Raw genomic sequence first — 16,141 nt, 5'->3', positions numbered from 1 at the left:
ATTCCTTCCCCCATCGCTATCATCTATTGGGTGGGTGTTGCGCTCGGCGTGACCCGTCAGCGGAAGAGTGCCGTCGTGCTGAGGGGGCGGTCGGAGCGGCCGTGGTGTGGGAGGGTGCGTCGTGTGCTGCTGTCGTTTCGGCCGGTATCGCGTCGCACCATGGGTGCCCGTGCGGGGTGAGCCCCGCCGTGACGGGTAGGCCGCGGCCCCTTGAGGGGAACGGGGGGGAAGCTCTCGCCGTGGTTCGGTGATGGCCGGAGAGAGGCCTGGTGGGTGGCTGGAGCGGTTGTTTGCAGCCGGGGAGGTTGTGCGGTTGTGGCGTTCTGCGCGGGCCTATGAGGATACTGGAGAGGGGCTCTTCATCAGGGACTGCAGCAATAGGACAAGGGGTAATGGCTTCAAATTTAAGAGGGGAAGTTCCGGTTAGATATAAGGAAGAAGTTCTTTACTGTTCGGGTGGTGAGGCACTGGAACGGGTTGCCCAAGGAAGTTGTGAATTCTCCATTCCTGGTGGTGTTCAAGGCCAGGCTGAACAGAGCCCTGGGTGACATGGTTTAGTGTGAAGTGTCTCTCCCCATGGCAGGGGGGTTGAAACTGGATGATCTTAAGGTCCTTTCCAATCCTAACTGTTCTATTGATTCTATTTGCCCTGTACTATTTAAGTCACTATGTAAAGAAAAAACAGATTGTGCTCTCATAGCTTACTACATGCCCCTTGTGTAGGACAGAGTTGTAGCAAGTGGTTAATACCCTTCTCTGGGACCAAAGAGACCATCAGTTTCAACTCCTCGTTTACCACAGATTTTTGGTATAAGTTTGAGCCAAGTTCCCACCACAACTAATGGTTGTTGATGTGGGTCTAAACTCTGTTGATATTCTTATATTGGGGAAAAGAAACATGTTTTGATTTTAAGGATCAAAACAGAACTCAGATTAGTCAGCCTGAGAAAGCATGATGATTTGTGAGTCACTTTAACTGACTAAATCACAAATATGACCTTGCTGCTGTGCACTTAAAAACACACACAAACAGAAGTTCATGCTTAGGTTGGAGTGTTGACGAAAGCATCAGTAAATTCACTTGATGCTTCAGAGGCATCTGAACTATTTTGTTGGTATCCTTCTGTGTTGTGGGACAGAGTAGAAAAGCCATTTACTGAAAGTAGTCATTGTCTTCTCTTGTGATGCTTTCAACATGAGTGACAGACACTGCATTAAGCATATTGGATTCAAGCAAAACATACTCATGTACCCAAAATATTTTCCAGGAGTCTAAATCATTACTGACAGATGGCTCTTGTTAAAAAATGGGTTCTTTGAGTTGTTGGAAAAGACAGAAAAAGATGACTTCAAGAAGTCTTTGTAATGAGAGACAACTCTATCCTGAAATTAATATGTGAAAATGATAAATGAAGAAAACATTAATACTATAGAGAGGCTATTACATCGATGGGAGTTGTGCTCAATCCCATGAAGCTAATATATAAGCTTCCAGCTCATGCTTTAAAGTTAAGCAACCAGGTATACCCTGAAGATCAGAGAGGCCCCATAATAGCATTCACTACAAAACAGAAATGTTTTGATTTGTTGGAGAGTTTTAGCAAGGTGTAGAAGCCAGGTTGTGCATGACTCTCAGGGGAGGCCCCTGCAGCAAGTAGAAAGCTCAGATGGGGTTTTTTTGGGTGGAGGGAAGGGTTGTTTTTTTTTCAGCCTGGGAGGTGAAAACCTAAGAGCAGAGAGACTGGTGATCAAGCAGAAAGAATGTGATGAAAATGTTAAAATTGTATTGGGCAGTTCTATGAAGTTAGAAAGTCCCTCAAGTATGAGGTCTCTGAGCCTTGTAATGATGAGGCTGCAAAAGAGATGTGTCCCATCTGGACAGTTAGCTTAAAGCTGAAACTAGCAGGTTTTATTCCCCCCTTTGCCTGCCTCCCAGCTGGAAAACAGACCAGTCAATATGAAGCTGGCCTAGCAAGGCTGGCATCCCCATCATAAAGGGAAGGAGGAGCTATTGTTCATATGGTGTTGGCACTTGGTATCCCCAGATGGGCTTCATGGTGGTTTAAAAGACTGATGGGTTGGTTATAGCAGAGTAAAAATTAGCGTGTGATGTTTTAAGTTTTCTGGTGGTGGGAAGCATTGTTCCAGTGGTTGAATCTAAAATTACATTTATACTACTGTATTCACAACAGTTAACCGGAAATCTGCATGTCTACATGCTCAAGCTGTTTGAGAGATTGCTTTTGGTAGAATATTATTTTTGAATGTTCTGCAGAAGAGCTAGTAAGGAAGATCAGGCTTTTAAGTAGACAGGTGAATGACCCAAATGTTACCATTGGGCAAAACTGTCAGTATCTGCTGGGTTAAATAAGGTCTTTATGAACTATCCCAATGACCCCTTAGCATTTGGAAGAGAAAGTCCTCCTGCAGGTCTGTGGAAATATTCTTTCCTGGAGTGCTAAATGTAATCCTTTGCCATCTCAAACATGACCATGGTGATAGTCTTACAGTTATTGTACTTCCTTTTTTATTAAAATTGTGTCTGCTTGGCAAGTTGGACATTACAAGTAAGAAATCCTGGCACAGTAGTCCTAAACAATAAGAATTGCTAAGAATATTTGGGCAGTTGAAGACGGCAGGACTGTTTCACTTACATTTGTCCAGGGTACTAGAAACAAAGCTCTGCCTCAGCTGTCTGGCAGCCAGCACTCCAGGGTGCCACGCTCTCAGCTTGCTTCTGAAGAAAGTAATGTGCAGCTGAAAATGGCAGTTCTGTAGCTTTAATTTCCTATCAACTAAGCTGTTAGACCTGTAGTAATCTTCATGTGACATATAGTCTCTTCAGAGGGTTGCACTGTGATGATGTGGAATATGTAAGCTGACTGCTCTCCAATCATGCCATTCTCACTGGCATCTGTTCATTAGTAAGGTTCTTGCTTCATCTCCTGTTACAAGGTGCTCTAGCTTCTCTTGTCTTTTAGGCAGAGTTAAAATTGCTGTCTACTGACACATGAGGTTGACCTCTGCTATTTTCTCCTCTGCTGTTGCAATATATTAGCATTTGCAATATACCACAATGCAGAGCTAAGGTAGCTCTTACTGAATCTTTTGTATCCACTGTACATCTGGATAACTGCACTTCAGGCCATCTATTCGCATGGCACGCTGCCAAGTCAGTCTGGTTAGGCTTGTCAAGGATACTAATGCCAAGCAGCACGGAATCTGGAATAATGAATCCACTCTGCGTTAACACCAGATGCAATGCGTGGCCTTTTACTGCAAATTTATTCTATTTTCATTTGCTTAACCTTTATGTTGCCATTTCTGCTCATGCAAAAAAAAACAATCTCTGCACATGGAAAACCTCAGAATTGAGTCACTTGGAAACTGCCACTCAAATGAATTGCAATACAGAAGCATATCAGGAAAGAGAAGCAAAACATTTGGATAATCAGTGCCTACTGGGAATATCAAGTCTTCAGATGACTGAATCATGAAATACCAGAAAATGACCGCAGCCAGATTAGAGTGTGATACTAGTTATTTTGTTGGCACTTGGCCAGGCAGTCTGTTCAGACTCACTATCGAAACATCCCTGTAAGAAACTGTACTGTGACAGATGTTGATTTTTAATACATTAGTTTCTTTTATCTCTTCATCAGCTTTTGTCTTATTTTTTTAAATGAGGTGGTCTTGCTGAAGAAATGGCTTGATGCTCAGGAATTGGCTAGAGATGCCAAGAAGCAGGAATAAGGCTGTAGGGAACTGGATAAGGAGATAATTGGACTGCATAGGGAACGTGTTTGGTCTGCTCTTCTCCCAAGGACTGTGCTTTAGTCTGATCTTGAATTTTGCTTCTTGAATTGAGCCATGACTACAAAATGGATGAAAGGGAAAATAAATATTTTGCACAGACTTTAGCACCACTTAGAATTTTGGGAAATGTCCAAACACAAGGAAAAACATAGGCTGTTCTTTTTCAAGTTACCTCAGTTACTCTTCACCTAGCATTAGATGATGTGTATGCAGTTACAAGAGTGTTTTGAATTGATTCATTGTTTCCAGACACACAACCTTTCAAGAGGTTGAAAGACATTGAAAGAAATTAAAATGGCTTTGTGATTTCCCTCGTTCCTTGATACAGAGCAGCTGCTTGATCAGGAGGAGGAGGTGGTGGGGGGAACGTCTCTAGGGGACATGCTGGGATCAGCTCTGGACACTTGCAGTTCCTGAGCAAGAGATACAAGAGGAAATGTGTGCTGCTTTAGCATCTTAGATACATTTTAAAGTCAATGTAGCATCTTCCCCACTCCCACCCTCAATAATTAGGTCTCTGCTTCAGGGAAGCTTCCCCCTCTCCCGTAACCAGTTGTGATTTATTCTTTCTTAAATGCAGCTGAACCGAAACTTGTATAAAGAATCAGATCATGAAGGTACTTGAACAAAGGTCAATTATTTCCTATATTTGCCATAATGTTTGGTAAATGGATCTAACCCTTTATTTACTGCACAAATCAGCAGAGATTTATTTTAAGTGCAGACGTGTCTGTTTTTTCGTTACTTACAAATTGACTCACATGCAGCAAAAATGTACTTTGGATCCAGGAGAGGAGGAAGGAATGTACTAATTTCATGTAAAACAATGAAAGGGGAATAAAAACTATGCTTTCCTGCAACTTTATAATGGATGACTGTCTGGACTAGGTTTGAAAAACAACTTGAAGTTTTGCAACTGCTTCTTTTTTTTTTTTTTTTTAGTTGCTTTCTCTGTTGAATATAGTTTAAATCCTCTCTTTCTCTTTTCATCAGGAAAATGAGCGGTGGGTTGGCACCAAGCAAAAGCACCGTGTATGTGTCCAATTTACCCTTTGCTTTGACGAACAATGATCTGTACAGGGTAAGTTTTTTTAAGAGCTGCATTGATCAGATTAAAGTTGTTGACAACAATTTTGAGTGTAAATACAATACTGATATATAGCTTTTACTTAGAAAAGTTTGTCTTGATAAATTTATTACTGAGGAAAAGCAATTATCTATTGCTAAACCTTTTTATTTTTTTTTTCATTTCAGATATTTTCAAAGTATGGGAAAGTTGTCAAGTAAGTGACCTGACATGGCCTGCTATTTTTGTAGCTTTCATTTTAAGTATTTAATGTCTTTGCTTCACCTGATAGCCTTTTGCTTTTTTTTAATGTAGGAATAAATGTGGAACTGTATTGAAGTGCTATCAATTTTTAATGAAGTATAGATTTAATTTAACAAGTGGAAGTTCCTGCACTTACATGTATGATGGAAGAATATTTGTGTTGGGACAGGTTTGCTACCCACCTCTTACGAGCAAGAGGAATGTTGTTTTATACCAATGCTCTTTTCTTCTAAATAGTTAAAACGCTACTTTTCCTGTAAGTGTTATTTCCTTTCCCCCAAACACTGCCTGGGACACAAGTGGATTAGAGTAAAAGTGGGAGATTCTACTTGTGTGAACTAGACATCACGATCCCCACAGACAGTTCCCACAATTACCATATACAGTTCCTCTGTTTGCAGTTCTAGAAGGACTTGTTCTTGTGACTGCTCAGTATTACACTGAAGATTAGGTGTAAGGCTGCATAGTAACGGTTTTTAATATGTGAGGTATTCATGAACAGTACTTGGGAATACCTGTCTCTGTATTCAAGTGATAGACATGATTGTCACAATAAAGAATTTGCTGGTTTGCTCTGTTTCTTGATATTTTTTTTTATTTTTTAACTGTTCATAATAACCAGACTCAAGGCTTCAGTTTTTAACCCTGCACCAGCAAATATCTACTCTTCTAGTAGCTGATGATGTCTCTGTAGATGCCTCTACAATAGTATATGCCTTTGTGAGAGGCAGAGCTAAATTCAAAGTTTTTCAGCTCTCAGGGGTGTGTTTCAGGTGACAAACAGCAAGAAAAAAACAACTTTTTCTGAAGTTGTAGGGTTTTTGGAAAAATTGACTGAGAGGAAAACCTTTATGTAGGGCTCTGGCACACAGGCAGTGACCAGTACAACTGGACACTTGTTTCCAAGGTGGCGTGTGTGACCTGTTTTAGTTGATCACTGAACTACCAATCTAGAAAAATTGTGACAGAAGCATGAGTAATACTGGTGTTTGTCCACTGATGAGCTTGTTCTACATAAATGTGACAGTGCTGATCTCCCTGTTACCATTTGGTAATATACCTATACTCTGTGTGTTTGGGGGTACGAGTCTGCTACTGTCCTGGCTTTTGAGCTTCTTTGATAGGAGAATCAGAATTGTATTAAGTGTTGGCTGTATGATGCGTTGCTTATTTCAAAAGTGTTATAGCAGCATTTTCTTTTTAATACTTTCTAGTATTTTATTTGCCTTTTTTTTACTGTCATAAATAATAGAAATGGTGTTTTCCTTCACTGCGACCTGTGTGAAAGTAGCTCGTTTAGAACTTGCAATTCTTGCTGCCCAGTAATTGGTTTCCCACACCTATATATTGTTTTGCAAAGAAATCACTTACTGATACTTACTTGATTTTGTCTAGTCACTGCCAGAAGTTAAGCCAAATGCAGAAACCTGCAGAATATCATGTGTAAAATACTGCCATGGGGTTTCTTATCTAGCAAAATTTGTTTCCTGTTCACCCGTTTGCAATCTGACCTGACTATGAACAGTGTCAGTACTGTGGGATTCTACTGGTATCCCATTTCACTATGAAACTGAGGCTAACAAAGATCATTTTTTCCTATTTGTGACTAGTCGTTAATTCCCAAGAAAAATCTTTTCAAACATTAGCTTGATTTCTGTAGAGTCTCTGTTCAGGGACTTTAAAACACTTTACAGAAAGCTTTGTGGTGCCATCAAGGTCAGCTTTAACTTAATTAAATAAACTTTAATAGATGTCTTTTGGTTTTTTTTGTTGGCTCAGGAAAATCACTCTGGACTTTTTCTCTGTACTCCCCATTTCTCACCCCAGTATACCCTGGCTATGATGATTTTAGCTTGCTTTGTTCACTGAGAAATCAGATTTTCTAGGGCTCCAAAAAATTACTTCTTAAAGATTTGTCATGCTTAGAATCATAGAATAGTTAGGGTTGGAAAAGACCTTAAGATCTTCTAGTTCCAACCCCCCTGCCATGGGTAGGGACACCTTGCACTAACCCATGTCATGAGTATGTTTTGCTTGAATCCAGTATGCTTAATGCAGTGTCTGTCACTCATGTTGAAAGCATCACAAGAGAAGACAATGACTACTTTCAGTAAATGGCTTTTCTACTCTATCCCAGAACACAGAAGGATACCAACAAAATAGTTCAGATGCCTCTGAAGAATCAAGTGAATTTACTGATGCTTTCGTCAACACTTCAACCTAAGCATGAACTTCTCTGCTTGTGTGTGTTTTTAAGTGCACAGCAGCAAGGTCATATTTGTGATTTAGTCAGTTAAAGTGACTCACAAATCATCATGCTCTCTCAGGCTGACTAATCTGAGTTCTGTTTTGATCCTTAAAATCAAAACATGTTTCTTTTCCCCAATATAAGAGTATCAACAGAGTTTAGACCCACATCAACAACCACTAGTCGTGGTGGGAACTTGGCTCAAACTTATCCCAAAAATCTGTGGTAAACGAGGAGTTGAAACTGATGTTCTCTTTGGTCCCAGAGAAGGGTATTAACCACTTGCTACAACTCTGTCCTACACAAGGGGCATGTAATAAGCTATGAGAGCACAATCTGTTTTTTCTTTACATAGTCACTTAAATAGTATAGGGCAAACAGAATATTAGAGAAGTTAGGATTGGAAAGGACCTTAAGATCATCCAGTTTCAACCCCCCTACCATGGGCAGAGACACTTCACACTAAACCATGTCACCCAGGGCTCTGTTCAACCCGGCCTTAAACACCGCCAGGAATGGAGAATTCACAACTTCCTTGGGCAACCCATTCCAGTGCCTCACCACCCTAACAGTAAAGAGCTTATTCCTTATATCCAGTCTCTAAAACTGTTTAAGTTTTAACCCGTTACCCCATGTCCTGTCACTACAGTCCCTAATGAAGAGTCCATCCCCAGCATCCCTGTAGGCCCCCTTCAGATTCTGAAAGGCTGCTATGAGGTCTCCACGCAGCCTTCTCTTCTCCAGGCTGAACAGCCCCAACTTTCTCAGCCTGTCTTCATACAGGAGGTGCTCCAGCCCCCTGATCATCCTCGTGGCCCTCCTCTGGGCTTGTTCCAACAGCTCCATGTCCTTTTTATGTTGAGGACACCAGAACCGCACACAATACTCCAAGTGAGGTCTCATGAGAGCAGAGCTGAGTGGCAGGGTTACCCCCTTTGACCTGCTGGTCACGCTCCTTTTGATGCAGCCCAGGATATGGTTGGCTTTCTGGGCTGCAAGTGCACACTGAAGCTGGCTCATTTTCATTTTCTCATTGACCAGCACCCCCAAGTCCTTCTTCCCAGGGCTGCTCTGAATCTCCTCTCTGCCCAACCTGTAGCTGTGCCTGGGATTTCAGGTGTAGATCCTTGCACTTGGCATGGTTAAACTTCATGAGGTTGGCATCAGCCCACCTCACAAGCGTGTCAAGGTCCCTCTGGATGCCATTCCTTCCCTCCAGCGTATCAACCGAACCACACAGCTTGGTGTCATCGGCAGACTTGCTGAGGGCGCACTCAATCCCACTGTCCATGTCAGCGACGAAGATGTTAAACAAGACCGGTCCCAACACCGATCCCTGAGGGACACCACTCGTTACTGGTCTCCAGCTGGACATTGAGCCATTGACCACAACTCTTTGTGTGCGGCCATCCAGCCAGTTCTTTATCCACCGAGTGGTCCATCCATCAAATTGATGTCTCTCCAATTTAGAGACAAGGATGTCGTGTGGGACAGTGTCGAACGCTTTACACAAGTCCAGGTAGATGACATCAACCCGTGTCCATCAGTTCTGTAGCCCCATCATAGAAGGCCACCAAATTGGTCAGGCAGGATTTCCCCTTAGTGAAGCCATGCTGGCTGTCACCAAGCACCTTGTTGTTTTTCATGTGCCTTAGCATGCCTTCCAGGAGAATCTGCTCCAAGATTTTGCCAGGCACAGAGGTGAGACTGACTGGTCTGTAATTCCTCGGGTCATCTTGTTTTCCCCTTCTTGAAAATGGGGGTTATATTTCCCTTTTTCCAGTCATCGGGAACTTCACCTGACTGCCATGATTTTTCAAATATGATGGCCATATTAGGACTCATTCGGAAATCTTGGTGGAGTAACTTGAAGAAAGGATTAATAGTATTGTTGTAAAGTCAGTTTTACTGACTCTTCAACTCAGTACGTTCAATTAAATACATCCTTGTCCAAGAAGGTTTGGTGAAAAGCCTGTACTAAGCTCTGCCTTTCTGTGTATGTGTTTGGGGGAAATTTGGGCTTTCTGTATTGAGCTTTTATTTAATACACTTTTTACTATGTAGGTCATCTGTTATGTATGCAGGTTCCCTGGTAGGCCTTCTGCATTGGAGTAGAGTTCGTTTGTTTGGGTTTTTTTAAATTGCTCCATTACTACTTACAATTTTGGGTTGCCTTATGGATGAACCTTATTCTATCCATGGTGGGCTTATTCCCTGCTTTTTTAACCTGTACTTTTTTTTGTTTGTTATGTGTTTCCTAGGGCTAAATACAGTTGCTATTAAGACTGAAAGAATTCCTACCCTTTTACTCCTTCACCTCTTGTCATTCTTTGGCTGCTGTTTTTACTGGGTTAAGAGCTTTCTTGAGTTTCTTGGTCTGCTACTGAAGCTGTTGATTCCAATGTTAGGGTGAAGATTTGACTTTGTATGTTACATAAAATAACACACGCATCTACAATCTGCTTGGATTCCACTTAGAGGTATTCATAGAACAATACTGTATGTATTTATCATTTCCTATCGTGAGCCTGTTTAACTGATTAGACTAACCTGTACATAAATTCCTCAGTTTGGATGCAGTTCCAGACACTGTTTTTCAGCAGTGGTAAGAGTGGTAACGTTACCCCTCAATTTCACCTTCAGTATGTGTAGTTCCCTACAGTTAGGTCATCTGCAAGTCTATAGAGTATGTTCTCTGTTTTTAAAGTCATCCAAGGGAATAAATTTTTGAAAATCATCTGCACTCTATCTGTATAGAATCACAGAATCATTAGGGTTGGAAGAGACCTCTGGGGATCATCCAGTCCAACCCCCCTGGCAAGGCAGGGCCACCTAGAGCAGGTTACACAGGAATGTGTTCAGGCAGGTTTTATATGTCTCCAGAGAGGGAAACTCCTCACCTCCCTGGGCAGCCTGTTCCAGTGCTCTGCCACCCTCAATGTAAAGAAGTTCCTCCTCATGATGAGGTGAAACTTCTTGTGTTTTAGTTTATGGCTACTGCTCCTTGTCCTGTCAGTGGGCACCACTGAAAAGAGTCTGGCACCATCCTCCTGGCACTCACCTTCAAGATACTTATATGTGTTAATGAGATCCCCTCTGTCTTCTCTTTTCTGGACTAAGCCTTTTCAGCTCCTGCAGTCTCTCCTCATAATCAAAGCTCCAAATTCCTGATCATCCTGTGGCCCTCTGCTAGACCCTTTCTAGTGGCTTCTTGTTTTTCTTGTGCTGAGGAGCCCAGAACTGGGCACTACTCCAGATGTGGCCTCATCAGGGTTGAGTAGAGGGGAAGGATCACTTCTCTCAGCTTGCTGGCCACACTCTTCTGGATGCACCCCAGGACACTGTTGGCCCTGCTGGCCACATGGCTAGTTTAGCTGTTCCTTTGAATGTCTATTTAAGTGAGCCTTTCTATTGTTAAATATGCTTTTTGCTATATAACGAAGCTAAGATCCCACCTGTATCTTCAAGGAACAAATGTCTCTGAAGTAATTTCAGTGTATCAATAATGTGATTATATGTTTTCAGAGTTACTATTATGAAAGAGAAAGACACCAGGAAGAGTAAAGGAGTTGCCTTTATTTTGTTTTTGGATAAAGAATCTGCACAGAACTGTTCTCGGGCACTTAATAACAAACAGGTAAATTGTGGACAGTTGTTCTGGCAGGAGGGTTGGGTTTACAGCTCCAAAACATTTACTGGTATTTTTTTTCCTAATTTGCTATAGTTGTTTGGAAGAGTAATAAAAGCAAGTATTGCCATTGATAATGGAAGAGCAGCAGAATTCATTCGCAGGCGTAACTACTTTGATAAGTCTAAATGTTACGAGTGTGGGGTGAGTAAAACCAAAAATTAAGTAATATATTCCGTCCTTTGACCCTGTTGTGGTTTAACCCCAGCCAGCAAATAAACACTACACTTGTTCATTTCTACCCCCCAGCAGGATGGGGGGGAAGAGAATTGGAAGGGTAAAAGTGAGAAGACTTGTGGGTTAAGAGAAGAACAGATTAATAATTGAAATAAAATAGTAGTAATAATAAATCGCAATGAAAATAAAATAACAGAGAAAAATTAACCCCAAGAAAAGTAAGTAATGCAAATGGTATGTTGCTCATTGCCAGCCAATCAATGCCCAGTCAGATCCCCTCCACCAAACCTCCCCCTAATTTTATTGCTGAGCATGACATCATATAGTATGGAATCTCCCTTTGGTCAGTTGGGGTCAGCTTTCCTGGCTGCATCCCCTCCCACCTTCTTGTGCATCCCCAGCCTACTTGCTGGTGGGGTGGGCTGAGAAGCAGAAAAGGCCTTGACTACGTAAGCACTGCTCAGCAATAACTAAACCATCCCTGTGTTATGAACACCATTTCCAGCACAAATGCAAAACATAACCCTATAGTAAGTACTGTGAAGAAAATGAACTGTACCAAAACCAGCGCAGGCTCTTGGTTTGTTTCTTCAGTTTGACCATTGCTGTTAAATCCTGCCCATGCTGTTAAATTAAATTTTTTTTTGCTGTACATATTACCAACTAAGGGAGCAATTTTACCATTTTTGAGAATGATAGTACCCCTTTTGTCTTTTATTTGAGATTTGGGGGGGGGAAGATTGTATATGTTATTGCTGCTTAACAAGTTGGTCAGCATCCTGATCTGAGTATCAGTATGATGCTGTTTGAGAAGGAAAACCTCCTTCAAAATACCTGCTTTTGTTATACTTTTGGAAATTCGTGGTATCACTGGCAGTAAAATAAATACTGAAAACAACTGGTTTTCTACAGAAGTAGCATATTTTAAGTTTTAGGCAAGTTCTCACTTTCCCTAAACTTAATAGCATAGGAGATTCAGATTTGGGTAATATTTCATGTCAAATACAACCTTGATTTATATTCATAACATCTTTTAGAGCAGAAATGTTGACTTGCTCCTGTTTCTTAAACTGTTAATGCTGAGGTTTATATCTTGACTTGAACATAAGTGGTGCTGTAGTGTATTTGGCTATTGCAATAGCAAAAAAAAAAATCTACTTTGCTTATAGCTTGTTCCCAATTTGCAGTTAAACATGCATATCGCCACTAATCTCTTCGTTTCCATGGCAAGTTTATAGAGAAGAGTTTGTCTTCTGTGTGCTAGTTCAGCATTCCATTTATCTTACTAATTGCTTCCATTTTTTTTCCCCTGTGAACTGCCTTACATTAACTTTCCTCATGATATGTTTTAACAGATAGTTGTTTGTAATGGTTTCTGTTAAGCAATATTTCTTTTTCTCCAAGGAAGCAGGACACTTGAGTTACGCATGTCCTAAAAATATGCTAGGAGAGCGGGAGCCACCAAAAAAAAAAGAAAAGAAGAAAAGAAAGAAGATAGTTGAGCCAGAAGAAGTGTATGTATATTTATTGACACGTTACTACTTTTTTTAGGAAGCTTTTTCATACTGAACATTTAAAGATCTATATATTTTTCTCTTTGCACAACAAAGTGAGGAGGAAGAAGAAAGTGAAGAGGAAGGAGAAGACCCTGCTCTAGATAGTCTCAGCCAAGCCATAGCTTTTCAGGTACAAAATTGAAGCAGTGGATATTTATTATTATTTAGATGCAAATCTACTTGTTTTTTGAGTTGCTTTGCAAAGCTCTGAGATACAGCCCTAGGACTGCCTGCTCTGTAACCCAGGGCACTCGGTGGTTTGTTTTTTTCTTTTCCCTTTACTGTTTTCACTATTGATGTGTTTGTGGGTTGCAGGTTTCTTTTCTTTTTTGTCCTTCAAGCTCTTTTGCTGCTTAGTTTCCTTCTGCATCTCCGCTGTGATGTTCTATTAGGTTTTTGGTCCACAAATCCCACTTCACTCTGTTTAACTGAGCATCCAGAAAAACAGTCATGTATAAATGACTAAGTATATTCTCTGTCTTCACTCACTGCCTTGTCCTTCAACAACATCTATTTCTGGAGCATTTCCTTTGCCTTGTGCAGTCCATTGTGGTCTCTAATGGACTTCTTTTCTTAAAACATAATGCATTTTTTTGTTATGTAGATAGAGAGTCTTTACAAGCTTTTGCTTCTCTACACAGAGCAAGCCTGACCTGATCTTAAAATTTCTTGGCTCCCTGGTTCTGAGCTGCCCCCTTGTGTGCCCTTGTCCCTCCAAAAAAACCTTCAAGAGTTTTTAAGATAGCTTTGTCCTGAATATGACTGTAATAAGTGCAGCGCATTTAGATGACATAGTCCAAAAAAATCCCCAATGCAGATGTGCATAGTTACCCTCCCACAATAGGAAGACTCCATGATGGAAGTAAAACCTATAAATATAAACAAGCCAAGAAACTTTCTCATTTCTCTTGGCACCCAAAGATTTTAACTAGAATAGCATATTTCCCAGTAAAAATAGGAAGCATCTAGTTGAATAAACCTTTACATCCCTGAAGACGTTCATTTCCTGCATGAATGGTTGCAAAAGTTAACAGAAGACTTGCTAGTGGAACAAAGCTGATTCAATCATGCCTGTTTAAAATGTGATGGATTCTTTGCTTCAGATCTCAGCTGCTCTATAGTTCTGTATGTTTGCCATGGGGGAAGTTCCTCTCTTTAAAAATGGAGGGTGCTCCATGTGACCTGCACTGGTGCAAAGTACCTACTGTTTGCAGATGAGAACTACTTCCATGAATGTTTTCTAGTGCATTCATTACGCAGTTTACCTGGAAATGGAGATAAACTCTTTGAATGCTTTAATTCAATAAATTAAATTATAATTAGCATCATTATTTATATAATGCATTGTACTTTTTCTTAATCCTACCTAATATTTTCCTTCTTTCATTGTAGCAAGCCAAAATTGAGGAAGAACAACAAAGATGGACACAGACTGCAGGGGAATCTTCAATTTCAGATGAATCAAAACGTCCACGGATTAAGAAAAGTGCTTATTTCAGTGATGAGGAAGAACTTAGTGATTGAAATAATGCTGGTTTATATGCATATGTAATATATATATAGTGTACATTTTGTAAAGTTCTACAGAGTTTTCTGTAATACAGGTTTGTCTTGATGTTGAAGGAACTTACTGAACCCTATCCCCCAAATTTCCCGTCTTTTAGTCTCTCTCTTTTTCAAAACTTCACCTTTCAAGGCAGCCTCTTAAGATAATTATGTGTTTCTACAGTTAAAACCAGAAAAATATCTGGGAGAATGCTTTTTGCAGTTAGTATCTAGACCCAACCTGCAACTGAAATCTTTCATAAGAGAATTTCCTGAGATTTTTTTCCTAAGAGGAGTTCCTCTTAGCATCACTGTTATCACCACCACAGAATCTTTAGGTACTGGTCTGTTTATTGTATGTTTGGAAGTAGTGCTTTAGTAGCATATGAATCTTGCACTAGTTCCTGGGCACAGGGTTGATTTTCAGCCTTAAGCATTGTACTGGTCTTTTAACTCTTTATGCAGTAATATAATAAATTAATGTCACATCAGTTCAGCCTGTGAACTCATTTTAGACTAAACAATACATCTGTCTGCTTACAAAAAGATACTAAGATGTTAAACTTCTGCCTTAAACACAGTTTTAGGAACTTGCTTCACACTTCATAGTATTATATGGACTGTATACAATATAGGCTTCATAGGCGGAGATGCAAGTTGAAAGTGATATGGCAATTAGTTCAGTCTTGAAACATACCTAATATTTTTTTAAGAGTGATAGTTCTGTTGGTTTTTCATTAAAAATGAGAATAGCCATATGTTTTAAAGATAGGAATGTGCATATATGCTAATGTGCTCAAATATGATCTTGAAAGTCTCTTGCTGTGATAAGGGCTTACACTGCATTCTTTCTCCTGACTGCAGTTTGGGTGCTTAACATGATAATTATGGTTATGCACATGGTTTTAAATATACTTGTATCTTACGTGGATCACAGTTTTGTCTTCTCAGGCATCTGAACCTGCTGGCAAAATCCAAAGGGCACAGAGTTTCCCACGTACTTAAAAATCAGCTTTCATGTATACTTGGAACTGTCATGGTCTCTAAGCAGAGTGTGTTGGTGCCTGTTTTGCACCTAAAGCTGTTCAGATCTTTTATATAGGATCTGCATCCTTAAATCTCTGTAGTGTTCTAGTCACGTTCTCCTACAAAGCCTTGTAGACACATTAGGAGAACAGTACAAAGCCCTGGAGCAGTGATCACTCCCAAAACCACAGACACATGGTGATAGTGGTAACCCTTTTACATTGGCCACTTCGTGTAGTCAAACTTTTAATTTTTAGGAAGCACAATATAAAACATGTTCACACTTTCACACTTCAAAGAAGAGACCAGCTGGCCTCTGTTTCTATTTTCAGCTCTTCATGTTGCTCATCAGGATCTGATTTTCTTCCAAGTATAGATAATGTAAGTTCAAGTGTATCATTATGTAGTCTTAATACTGATATACGTTCAAATATATAGCTAGGTGCAAAGTAAATACACTCTCTAATACAAAGCAGTCATATTGAGAAGGTTATTCTGGGGTCTTCTGTTGTTACTTTCACAAGAATTCAGAAACAAGATGGTAATAAAGGAAAAGACTTTTCGGTACAAACTACTCAAGCCACAGAATGGGAAGAAATACGGAGTTTTATACACACAAAGGGCTTGGGCTCAGTAATCCAAGGAGTGTTGTTCAGACTTTGTGATTTACTGCTGAATTTCAGAAGGATCTCTTCATACTGAATAGCTGAGTGCCAGTGTGCCAGGTGTACAGTGATTTGCATTTATTAACTCTT

At 40.4% G+C, this 16,141-nt stretch overlaps 1 protein-coding gene across 2 annotated transcripts; it reads left to right on the top strand.

Annotated features, from left to right (window-relative positions):
• Window positions 1-58: 58 nt before the first annotated feature.
• Window positions 59-14,851, top strand: ZCRB1 (zinc finger CCHC-type and RNA binding motif containing 1). Of its 2 annotated transcripts, XM_061361183.1 has the most exons (8): window positions 85-195; window positions 4,810-4,897; window positions 5,071-5,099; window positions 10,920-11,031; window positions 11,119-11,226; window positions 12,664-12,773; window positions 12,870-12,945; window positions 14,208-14,851. In XM_061361183.1, exons 2-8 carry the CDS (start codon window positions 4,814-4,816, stop codon window positions 14,337-14,339), a joined length of 651 nt encoding a protein of 216 aa, XP_061217167.1. In that variant the 5' UTR covers window positions 85-195; window positions 4,810-4,813; the 3' UTR covers window positions 14,340-14,851. The 2 variants fall into 2 exon arrangements, with proteins under 2 accessions (XP_061217168.1, XP_061217167.1); XM_061361184.1 differs by lacking the exons at window positions 4,810-4,897; window positions 5,071-5,099 and having other exon boundaries at window positions 59-195.
• Window positions 14,852-16,141: the final 1,290 nt, after the last annotated feature.

The sequence above is a fragment of the Neopsephotus bourkii genome, unplaced genomic scaffold (assembly GCF_033783945.1).
Source record: "Neopsephotus bourkii isolate Nb327-2 ecotype Australia unplaced genomic scaffold, CSIRO-AGI_Nbou_v1 NB_1053, whole genome shotgun sequence".
Classification (NCBI taxonomy): Eukaryota; Metazoa; Chordata; class Aves; order Psittaciformes; family Psittacidae; genus Neopsephotus; species Neopsephotus bourkii.
This window is presented reverse-complemented; position numbering and strand designations above follow the sequence as displayed.

Coding starts and splice junctions, on each gene's coding strand:
- ZCRB1 (XM_061361183.1), top strand. CDS start 4,814: ATGAGCGGTGGGTTGGCACCAAGCAAAAGCACCGTGTATGTGTCCAAT. Junction 5,100..10,919: donor AAGTATGGGAAAGTTGTCAA/GTAAGTGACCTG, acceptor ATATGTTTTCAG/AGTTACTATTATGAAAGAGA. Junction 11,032..11,118: donor GGGCACTTAATAACAAACAG/GTAAATTGTGGA, acceptor AATTTGCTATAG/TTGTTTGGAAGAGTAATAAA.